Source organism: Microtus ochrogaster, chromosome 2 (assembly GCF_000317375.1).
Source record: "Microtus ochrogaster isolate Prairie Vole_2 chromosome 2, MicOch1.0, whole genome shotgun sequence".
Lineage (NCBI taxonomy): Eukaryota > Metazoa > Chordata > Mammalia > Rodentia > Cricetidae > Microtus > Microtus ochrogaster.
This window is the reverse complement of record NC_022010.1, coordinates 54652799-54665170: the sequence shown is the minus strand read 5'-3', so window position 1 is coordinate 54665170 and position 12372 is coordinate 54652799. Positions and strand designations below refer to the sequence as shown.

Sequence of the window (12372 nt, the reverse complement as noted above, 5' to 3'; positions counted from 1 at the left end):
CCACCAGCCCCAGGACAGCCAAGGCAAGTGGGCTGCTTTGGGTCTGAGCCCAGCTTGGGTTACATAGCGAGCTGCCAGTCAGCAAAAAACCCCAAGACTAACTAACTAACTAACTAACTAACTAACTAACTAACTAACTAACTAACTAGCTAGCTAGCTAGCTAAATGGCTTAAGATGAAGTGTTAAGAATTTAGAGGTACAACTGAAATCCAGAATCAAAGCATAACCAATGATGGAGACCTAGACTGGAGCGATCCTAGAAGAGATTCCTTAAAGTCTTCTCAATAATATTCTTTTTTAAAAAAATAACTTATTTTATGTGCATTGGTGTGAGGGTGTCAGATCCCCTGGAACTGGAGTTAACAGAGAGTTGTGAGCTGTCATGTGGGTGCTGGGAATTGAACCCAGATCCTCTGGAAGAGCAGCCAGTATTCTTAATAGCTAAGTTATCTCTGCACCCCCTGATAATATTCTATATGAATATTTCTATCAGGCCTGTGTTGTGAAATATTCTGAATACACAGCCTGTTATCTTGCCCTGATGCGAGTCAAAGGACATTTCCTCTTGTTCATCTCGCGGCTGGTGAAGGCAGCTTTGGGCTCCTTTATACCAGACCTGTCCTGGAATTTAACAAAAAGCTATCCTATTTCCAGCCACGTCTATGTAAAAGGATGAGGAGTCAGGATGGTAGACTGTGTTTACTGTGTTTCAGAACACACTGCAGAAATACCAAGTTAGAGGTTCAAGACCCGTATCATCATAAATAATGCAGCCACACTGAGGGGAAGAGAAGAACATAAACAATATTGGGAAAAAGGTATTTTGACTGAAAACTATATGGCTAAAAGTAAAAAAAAATACACAAATACTGTATTGTAGTTAGAGTTGCTCCTATAATTGTTAAGGAGACAGTTTACACAGTCCAGGTTGGCCAAAAAACAGCCTTGCCGGGCGGTGGTGGCGCACGCCTTTAATCCCAGCACTCGGGAGGCAGAGACAGGAGGATCTCTGTGAGTTCGAGGCCAGCCTGGTCTACAGAGTGAGTTCCAGGACAGCCTCCAAAGCCACAGAGAAACCCTGTCTCAAAAAAAAAAAAAAAAAAAAAAGGCCTTGACTTCCTGATTCTCCTACCCTGCCTTCCCAGTGCTGAGAACATATGTGTGCCCCATAACACCCAGCTCTTGGATTAGCAATGCTCGAACTACATTATAGCAAAGTAGGTCTGAACGACAAGTCAATAGACTGTATATAAAATCAGTAATTGCATACACCATGCGGGTGATGTTCTAACAGGGTCTCTCTCAGGGGAAACAACTTTCTAACTGACCACTAGATTTGTTCAACATGTCACTCTTACCTTCTAAATACACTGACACATCCTTTTTAAACATAGCAATCAGATTTAGGTGGGCCATTAGTTTCATTGTTAACTCTCTAGTTCCATCTAAAATATTTATTATATATACAACACATAGGATTTTTTTTTTGAGACAGGGTTTCTCTGTGTAATAGCCCTGGCTCATTCTGTAGACCAGGTTGGCCTGACTCACAGAGCTCTACCTGCCTCTGCCTCCTAAGTGATCCACCCACCTCTGCCTCTCAAGTTCTGGGATTAAAGGTGTGCACCACCACCACCTGCCAGGATTTTTTGTAAAAACTGTAGAATAGAATCCACTGTAAATTTTAAATTAAATTTTTAAAGAACACATATCTTATGATGGCATGCCTTCCTTGTGCCATCTCAAGATGCCCCTGAATATCAGTTCTTTTCCTATTTTCTCTTATTATTTTATGGTATGAGTATACATCTATACAACACTTACATGCCTGTGCCTGTGGAGGCCAGAAGACGGTGTGGGATCCCCGGAAAGAGGAGTTACAGACAGTTGTGGGCCACCATGTGGGTACCGAGAACTGAAGCTGAGTCCTCTGGTAGGGTAGTCTATGTGCTCTTAATCACTGGGCCATCTCTCCAGACCTCTCTTCGTGTGTGTGTGTGTGTGTGTGTGTGTGTGTGTGTGTGTGTGTGTGTGTGTGTATAGCCCTGGCTGTCCAAAACTCAATATGTACACGAGGCTGGCTTTACACCGAGGGATGCCCCTGCTTCCCAAGTGCTGGGTCAGGTGTGAGGCACTGTGCTTAGCCCATTTCCTACTTTTTCTCAGCAATCTTTACTGTTGTTCTAGAAGCATACACTAATCACACGTATCTCTTGAAGGACGCAGAACCTAAGAGTCCCTGTTAGTCTTTCTCACATGCTAGTCCTAACTCTCAACATTTCCTTCTACTTCGTAAATTAAAACTTGATTAAATTTTAAATGTTGGAATAATGATAACTTCCTTCCCATCAATCAAGGATGTCAACATAAAATATGTTCATCTTTTAATAACTCATGTTGACTACCTTTTTCCTTTTATCTTAGTTATCCATATCACAAATTCTTTTATTGATTTTAAGGACCTTATTAAGTCTGTTTGTTCCTACATTTGTCAAGCTCCCTCAGCATCTTCCTACTCTCTTTTCTCCTGTTAAATCCACTCATTTATGTATTCATTCTATTAACTTTCATGAATTTTAGCAATGCCTGGAGCCCTAGTGTAGGTGTTGTGAGGCTAGAAAATATACATATTTATCTTTTCTCATCCAACCATCTCATTTACAAATCTGCCAAGTAATTCATTTTATATGAAATGCTATAATCCCTAATTCATACTTTGATCAATTGCCCTTCATTGAAAAAGCTGCTTAAATAACCTGAGAAGCTGTTACGGTTTGAGTCTGATGCCCCCAGAGGCTCGTGTTCTGAATGTCTGGTCCACAGCTGGTGGCGCTATTTTGGGAGGTTCTGGAAATTTTGGAAGTAGGGCCCTAGACGGAGAAATAAGTCAGTAGGGCAAGATATTGAGGGCACAGCTCTAGCCGTTTTGAGGCTGGCTGTTTCCTGTCTTCTGTGATGTAAATAGCTGTCCTCCACCCAATGCTCCTGCTGCCATGATGCTCTACTTTAATGCCCAGGATCATGGACTGAGCCCTCTGAAACCATCGCCCAAAGCGAAGCTTTTCTTCTTCCCATCATTTTTCCTGTCAGGTATTTTGGTCACATGATTCTAAAGTAACCGATATAGAACATACGTATTTGTCAATATAAAGTTAGTTATAGGTGCAAAGGACATAGGTCTCATTAAGTTGAGCTAAGTAACCTTCCTTGAATAGATTATTCAAGCATCTACTTACTATACTAGCTCTTTGGAAATAAAAATAAAAATTTAAAAGCTTTGAAAAATCATTAGTTTTTGTTTCAGTAAAAATACTTCTAAAGAAAGTAAAACAAAGAAAAATAAAAAGTAGATCTGTCATTAGTGAGAGAAGGGACACAAGTTATCATCATGTTTGGATTTCAGATACTAAAGGGCACGTGACAGAGTTGTTCTTGTGACATTTGCATAATGCAGACATAAGTGTCCTTAAGACTGTCAAAGCAGAAACCCACTGCTCACAAAGAGCCAAAGGGCAGTAGTTAAAAGTTATTCCAGTATGCTTTTAATCCCAGCCCTTGGGTCTCTGGGAGCTCAAGGCCAGCCTGGTCTACAAAGTGAGTTCCAGGACAGCCAGGCTGTTACACAGAGAAACCCAGTCTCAAAATCAAGAAAGGGGAAAAAAGCCATTTCAAAGATGTTATCCAGAAGGGATCCTAAGCACAGCTCTCAGTCACCCAACACTTCTACAGCTTAGCAGAATATCTCACAATAGGGACCTGATGCACTGACCAGTGGGCCAGGTCAGCAAGCAAAAGGGAACAAATGGTGGGGCTGGTCTAGGTATTTAAGATAAATCTCAAGGACTTTGTCTGTCTGTCTGTCTGTCTGTCTGTCTGTCTGTCTGTCTGTCTGTCTGTCTATGTATCTATCTATGTATCTATCTATCTAGCTAGCTAGCTAGCTAGCTTTTTTGAGATATGGTCTCACCATGGAGCTCCAACTATACTTGAATTCACTATGTAGCCCAAGCTGGCCTAGAACTTATAGCAATCCTTCTGCCTCAGTCTCACAAGAGATGGGATGACAGGTATGACTCACCATACCCAGCAGACTTCACTCCATCTCTGAGGGAGCATCCTGTTGTTCATGCTCCAGGCCACCGAAGGAGAGGCGCTGTAATTCTCACCTGGAGATTTTCTTTGAAAGTCTGGATAAGGATCTCTCTCATCTTTCTTTTTCTTTCTTTTGCAACTTCTTCTTCATCCAGATAAACATGAGCACTTTCCACCAATTTTTCTTCTGGATCCCGCTGAGAATCTTCTTGTCTCTTTTTTTCTCTATTAGTAATAATTTTTAAAATAGTTATTACAGTTAGTAATGAGTAATTATAGTCTACTGTACTGGAATGAATGCATACTGAATATTCCAGAGTAAGGTAAATAAAAAAAAATTTAGTCTGTTATTTTGTAATATATAATATAAACAAAATAAACTTATTAAGTGCTTTGACAAACAGCCCAGTAGATGCTTTAATGAGGCATTTTTATTGACATTACTACTGATCTATACAATGATCAGTTTGTAGGTACCTATAAAGTACTCTGTAATGTAGATAGAAGTTTTCTTTTTCCTTCTAAAAAACTTAGTGAGTGTGTGTCTGTCTCTGTGTGTGTGTGAGAGAGAGAGAGACAGACAGACAGACAGACAGAGACAGAGGGAGGTGGGGGATCAGAAAACAACTTTGGGGGACCTGGTTCTCTTCCACTGTGTTTTGAGGCAGAGTCTCTCTTCTCTTGTTTCTGCCACTGCACTTCCTATTCAGGGTATCTGTCCTGTCTTTGCTACTCATCTCGCTGTAGGGGTGCTGGGATTAGAAATATCAAGTATGAGTCCTTTCTATCAAATACTATCAAACTTTTTATTTAGGACAAGGAATTAAAATCTTTTTACACACCCCCCACTTGGTAAGATTTTTTTTTTCACAAATGTTTTATCCTTCCTATCCAGTAAACCTTTGTTTACAAAAAGACCCACTGGTAGGAATTTGCTGTGAGCAGCAGCTCCTCTCCCTCTCCTCTCTTTAGACTAGCTGACTGAATACAATTGTGAGGCTGGACCCTGGTCAGTGGAGGAAATTAGCCACCACCTGAGTTAGACTAAAACCCAAATGTGCTTCCTGATCAGTGTGTCCACTCTGCCAAACAGACAAACCCTTTTTCTTGACCAAAATTAAAGTCTTGCCCAGATACTTCAGTTGGAGTGGTGGTCTCTTTCTATGGGATCCAGAACAACTTCTAACAGCACTGGGTCTTTAATTGGTTCTGGGGATTGAACTCAAGTTGGCAGGCTTGTGAAATGTACTTTTCCCCCAGATCCTTCTCCCCATTCCCATCTGTTCTTATTAGAGTGCTAAATGAATCCTTAAGTAAAAAAAGGAATGAGATTCCTATGACGGGCTTTTTCAGATTTAATAGAATCTAAATTACTAAGGAGAGAAGAGAATCTAGAGAATCTTCCGGCCTCCATCCTCTTTCCTCCCACAGGCCATTGTCCTTCAGTTACCAGCTCAAGTGTGCTTGGAGACCTGCCTGGTTTTTGTTTTTTTGGGTTTTTTTTTTTTTTTTGAGACCGTCTCACACAGCCCTGGCTGTCCTTGAACTCCTGATCCTCCTGCCTCCAAATGGGGAGTGACAGGCGTGTGCCTTTACTGGTTTTTTTTTTTTTTTTGGTTTTTTTTTGGTTTTTTGAGACAGGGTTTCTCTGTGGCTTTGGAGCCTGTCCTGAAACTAGCTCTGTAGCTGCTCTCGAACTCACAGAGATCCGCCTGCCTCTGCCTCCCGAGTGCTGGGATTAAAGGTGTGTGCCACCATCGCCCGGCTGTGCCATTACTTTTATGCAGAACTGGGGATCAAACCGGGGCTTTGTGCATGTTAGGTAAGCATTCTACCAACTGAGCTACCCCCAGCTCCCAATGTTATCTTTTTATTGGAGTCAGTTACAGATTATACACATAAAGCATGCACCATTAATGATGTGGAGCACATGGTGTGGAAACCCATATCAGCTTGGAATCACCTAGTCAGGTAATCACCTAGACTTTCAGGAACTTTGCAAATGTAGAAATTCAAGTTGAGAAGAATCCAGAATCCAGACACTGTATCGTTCATTTTCATGTATCACATAATATTATATCTTATTGCTGATACCAGCCTGTTTTACTGATTATCCAGTATAAGTCTATTGTTTTGTCACTTTCACAAGTATTTTTATTTATGCATCTGTGTGAGCATAGGCCACATGTGTGCAGATGCCCTCAAAGGCCTCATGAAGGCACCAGCCCCTCTCGTTATGAAGCACTCTAATGTGGGTACTGGGAACTGAACTCCAGTCTTCTGGAAGACCAACAAGTGCACTTTACTGCTAAGCCATCTCTTTATCGCCAAAGCTATTGTTTGTTCCTTTTGTAATTAATAAATCATTAAAGGAGATACTTTATGCAGTAAAGAAGATTCACAATAACTTACAAATAAGAAAAAGGGAAACACCTATCAACAATAAAAATCTTACTGAATCTTCCCAAAATACTGGTGCTGTAATAATGTTATATTGGATGGGTCTAGTCACGTCATGGAGGGCATTAGAGAAATGCAGTTCTAGGACTTGGGATGGAGTAGCAGATTGCAAAGGCAAGGCCTTTGGTGGGACTGCAAATACCACAAGTCAATAAATAAACACACAATAGTTCCAGAACAGGGGTCCGAGTTTTAAAATAACATCAGGATATATCTATCATGAAAACAGTATCTGCTTAATTGTGCAAATGGAGAGGTAGAAGAGCCATTCATATCTCCACCCAGAAATAAACAAGAACATGTCAATCCAGCCTCACTGTACAATCATTATCTAATAATTCTGAAGCATTTGTTTATAACTATAAATAATGCTGTTTTAGTTATTACGGTATAAAAATCTTCACATTTCTGGTCAGTTCTTAAGGCAGTTTCCCTAGAGCAGAAAGTCCCAGGTCAAAGGGAAATACCACTTGATGACTCTTGTTATTTATTGCCAAATTGATATCTGGAAAGTTCATGTCAGTCCATCCACCTAGTACGCTGTCTGTGTCACTACAACCATGGGCAGGACTTAGCTCTGACAGGAACTGACTGCCCAGTGAACAGTGCTGAGTGCCCACTGTGAACGGGACAGAGGATCCCACTACCATCAAATGGGGCTTGTTTTCCAAGGCTCAGCAGCAATCTGAAGAGCAGGGTTGACCTCAGTGAGAGCTCACTAAAACACCCATGATTGCTTTCTGCAGAGAGCAGCATTTGGAGGAGGCCTGAGCCCGGCACTTGAAGGGGTGGAGCACACGTCCACTGCTGAGCTGTTTGAAACTGGGCAGAATGAGAGCAATCAAGAACACGGGGGGTGGGGGGGGCAGGGGTGCTGTGCGGGCTGATGGGGCGGGGAGCGGGACGGATTACCTAATAGGCCTTTCTGGCTCAGTCTGAGGAGTCAGACCCTTGAGTCACGCTGCTGGAAGGGTTCTGCAGTTCGGGCATCAATGCTATTTCTCAGAATAAATATGTCAGTTACTTCACCTGTGAAGCCCATTTTCTGCATGAGGATGGATAACATACTACCTCCTGTGAGGGCTATTGTCATTTTCCTATTATGTCAGATAGTCTTCTTCTTTATCAGTAAGCCAAGGACTTGTTATATGATCATTAGAAAATAAGACCCTAGTGCAAGTCACAGCAGCACAGGGGGCGATTACTAACGACACAAAAGGAATAAGGAAATATGTTTCACCTTTAAAATCTTATGCAACCAGAGAAGAACAAACCAGTTGCAGGGTTGCCTATTAAGTATGAAAAAAAGAAACAAAAAACTTCCCAGTATAGAGAAGAGTGTGTTAAACTGGCCCACAGCTGGTGACACCATAAACAAGTACAACTAACTTTCCAAATAATTTGTCAATGTTTCAAGAGATCTATACCATTTAACCCACTAATTACAGTCATAAGAATTTATCCTAAAAAATATAATTCAGTCCAGGCAGTTGTGGCGCAGACCTTTAACCCCAGCCCTTGGGAGGCAGAGGCAGGTGAATCAGCATGAGTTCGAGGCCAGCCTGGTCTATACAGCAAGTTCCAGGACAGCCAAGGCTACATAGAGAATCCATGCTTTGAAAAAAATAATATATATATATACATATATATACACACATATTTTTATATATTATGTATTAAATATTCTATATGTAATTCAAAGGAATGACAATGCTCTAGGAATAAAGATGTTCATTGCATTACTATATTGGTAAATTTTTAAATGATTTATTTTGTTTTTAATAATGTGTTTGTGTGTGAGTCTGTGTGTAGATTTATGAATAAGTGCAGGGCTTGTGGAGGCCAGAAGAGGGCATCAGATTCCCTGGTGCTAATGTCAACAGGTGGTTGTGATTTCTAGGAGAACTCAGGTCTTCCAGAAAAACAGTAAGTGCTCTTAACTACTGAGCCATCTCTCAAGCTCTGTTGGCAAAACATTTTAGATAGCCAAAGTGCTTAGCAGTATAGGACAGGGCCAGCATATGTACAGGGGGATAGTACATACATTCAGGACTCCAGGCCTGTTTGGTACAGCAAAATAACAAATTAAATGTACTTGATGACTAATTAAATATGTAAGGAGATCATAACCAGGAGGAAACATGGAAAAATGAAAGGGATTTGTTACGATGGTGGAGCAGGAGGTGTTCTCCTCTTCTGTGTGCAGTGTTTGCAATGTTAGAACATTTGTAACACTTGAGAGTACTTCTGATATGGTTGCTTAAATAGACATCCTCCGCAATGCTCATCACACTGGCTTACGCTTTCCACGCGTCCTCCACCGTGCGTCTTCTCTCCAGTATCTCCCTGCGCAGCTTTACCATCTCTCTCTGGACCTCTTCCTTCTCTTTCTTGGCCAGCAGAGCCTTCCTTCTCTTCTCTTCCTGCACTAGACACTGAGCCTCCAGGAAGGCTGCTTTCTTCACGGCATTCTCCCTTCTCCGCAACTCCAGCTGCTTCTCACGCCATAAGCGATTTTCTTTTACCTTAGAAAAACCACAAGTAGAAATTCTAAGACAGGGAAATAGGACACACACATTTTGAAGTTCAGAAAACAATCAGTTTGCAACATTCTCACCCAGAACCCCACTGTTTATTGAAAAATAAGGTAGATTATTTGCTTCCTGGGTGAAAACCAATACAAATAGTCAGATGAAGAGGACTCTCAGCATCTGGGGTGACCTGTGTGATGGAAAAGCTGAGCACAATGGAGGGGTCAGAGCTCCAGCTTTGGATTCTTATTTAGAAATGATGTCCCATTTTCAAGTTTGTCCTGTGTATATATAAGATTACTTCCCCCTAGACTCTGCACTTTAGCAATCTCTTAGGAAAGAACAATGATCCATTATGGTAGCCACACTCTGCGGGACAGAACAGTAATCCACTGCCCTAAAGAACACTGCAGGGCTCCACTCATTTGTCTTTATTTCAGTATGTCACACCTGGAAGCCAAAAGCAAGCCCTTTGTGGATAATTCTAAACAAGCACATTCATCCTTTTCAACACTAATCCTTCAGCTCCTGGCTCCCCTCTTAACTTTACCCCTTTTCACCCTCTAGTTTTCTGAGACTTACAGGCAATAGGCATATGTCTTACTGAACCTTCTCTCCTCCCTTCTGTCAAACCAGGATCCTACTTCTCCCTATTTTTCCAACATTCCCATACTTTAATGGTTTAAAACAGTGAATTTTCAAAATGTGTAATCAGAAATCTAGGTATGTAAAAAGAGAGCCCACACATCTATAGGTAATAGTGCCAATTCAGTCTCGGTCCTTGTCATATGGCAAAGCCAGGGTCATTCTGAGTTCCCAAAACTCCTTTGCAGGGCATGGAGACTGCCTTTTCCTCTATTACCTACTAGTCCTTTGGGAGGAAGGAAAGTTCCCATATGCCTTTCCAATTCAAAACAGCTGAACTAGATTTAATTCAGATCTGTCCTCCTTTTCAAATTATAATCACAAAATGAGTGAATTTTAGTTGTCTAGAAAAGAATTATCCTTATAATATCCAGCAGAATATTCATGATAATATATTAATGTCACCATTCAAAGACCAAATTGGAGCAAATGTAATCTACATATTTATAATCGGAGTGCCACGTTCACACTAATAAAGTTTAGTTCAGCACTCAACTGGTCAAAATCAATTACTCTAATTTTGGTTATTTCTTAAATAAATTGTTTCCTACTCTCAGTTTATGAGAATTATTTTTCTTCTGAAGTTCTTATATTTTATTTTTATTCTTCCTTACCAAACCACAGATGGCACCCTTTTCATAATAAAGCCCAAGTCTTTATTTAAGCTTATTAAATGTGTTACACAAAGACTGCTTCCTGTTATCCATTTTAATTTTGTTTTCCCTCCCACCTGCTTATGTCTCATCTCCATGGTAAGACGAGGGTCCTTCTGCCGCCTCTTGCCTTGGTTTTCCTCCCTTCCGAGCTCTTCCACCATCTCAGAATCCAGCACCTCTTTATGGAGCAGATGCTCTATAAATTTCTGAGCAGTGGCGCTCTCCTCTTCTTCCTCCAAATAGCCACATAAGTCTAGGAGTAAAGAACAGCAAAAGGGAATTAAAAAATGATATTCCTATTTACATAAAAATTCTGAAAAATACCAAGTTGTATTGACAAGTACGAAGTAGCAATGCCAGTTGATGAGTGTGGCCCTCAGCACGCACCTTCATCAGGAAATGCCTTCAGCCAAGTCACTAAGAACCTCTTCATAGTCAGATCTAAAACCTAAACAACCTCAAAACTCTCCTGCTTAAAATCAACCCTCAACTGACCCCAGGCTACAGCTCAGAAGTATAGCTCTTACCCTAGCGTGTGGTAGCCTTTCGGCCTGGTTTTTACCCATTTTCTTCGACTAGCTGAGATAGAATAGCCATACTGTGGGTACAGGTTATGATGTGTACAGACTAAACTTTTAAAGAAATTATCAAACTGCCATCCAAAGTGGAATGCAATTCTACATTCCACCAGTCCTGTGACAGTGTCCCAGTTCCCCCACACCTTACCCAGGCCAGGATTGGCCATTCTTAACTTTAAGCCATTTGAACATTAGTGAAGTAGCAATCACTGTAGGGTTAGTGTGTGTTTGCCTACTGACTACAGACACTGACTGTTAGACGAGGTGAAATTAAAGTATTCTTCTAGCTTTCCCAGCTCATGACTGTGATTCCCTAGCTGGGATTTTTATAGAGTCCTAACAAGAGCAATGCCACGAGCTTGTTTCAGCTGTCCTCCACAAATCCATCCTCATAGGAAAACAAAAAGAAAATCAAAAAAAACCCTAAACCTTAATGTACAATAGAGGACCCCCTTATGAGTCTGTTATTTCATTTGTCTGACAATTTGTACAAAAGAAGAAAAGAAAGGAAAAATCCCGAGAAGAGAAATAGCCTCTTTTATATGTGAAAATGAATCAAAACATAAGTAGCATTTTTATAATTATAAAATGATATGTGAATATTTAAGTGTCTTCTCTGACAAAGTAAATAGTTATCTAATGATATATGGGCAAGAGACACTTTTAATTGCTATATAAATTCATAGGCAAAATTATAAATAATAGAATATTTTAATTTTAAAAAGCAATAGGAACTTAATAGGAATATAGCAAAGAAGATTTATACCCAATCAAGAAAAATTAAACTCACAAAGATAAACAAAACATACATGAGCCAAATGTATTATTTATTATTTAAAACAATAAATAACATTTTTTAGGAACATTCATTAGATGTTAAAGCTTAGAAGAACCAGATAAGTTCTTACCATCAAACTTGTCATACTTCAGATGGCCATGGGCATCGGGCACAGGAGCGCTGCTTGGCACAGTATTCTCCCCTTCTCCATCACTTGCTAACTCTTGTTTAAGTTTATTGTCTAACCAGTCATTGACGAGCTCCTGAGCTATCAACAGAACAAAAACATCTTTTAGTATTTCAGTGACTTACAGGTTCCTCTATTGCTGTTTCCATTTATTCATCCATTCCCTCATTATCACCTCAACATCCATTATGTGACAAGGCATAATGAATAGAATAAGGAACAAAACAGGAAAAAGAAATGTCACCAACATGAGGCTAACAGTCTGATCAGGGGAAATGTTACCAACATAAAGCTAACAGTCTGATCAGGGGAAATGTCACCAACATGAAGCTAACAGTCCGATTACTGGAAATGTTACCAACATGAAGCTAACAGTCTGATCAGAGGAAATGTCACCAACATGAAGCTAACAATCTGATCAGGGAAAATGTTACCAACATGAAG

The 12372-nt window shown here is 40.4% G+C and overlaps 1 protein-coding gene across 1 annotated transcript in view; it reads right to left on the bottom strand.

The window, feature by feature from the left end:
- The window catches only part of Ccdc191 (coiled-coil domain containing 191), a 69981-nt gene that overhangs the window by 43036 nt on the left and 14573 nt on the right, over positions 1-12372 (bottom strand). Inside the window, exons 4-7 of the mRNA XM_005345003.2 lie at positions 11872-12009; positions 10460-10638; positions 8855-9078; positions 4168-4318 (exon numbers count right to left, since the gene is read on the bottom strand). Of these exons, the coding sequence (XP_005345060.1) occupies positions 4168-4318; positions 8855-9078; positions 10460-10638; positions 11872-12009 (692 nt within the window). The remainder of the gene's footprint in view (positions 1-4167; positions 4319-8854; positions 9079-10459; positions 10639-11871; positions 12010-12372) is intronic.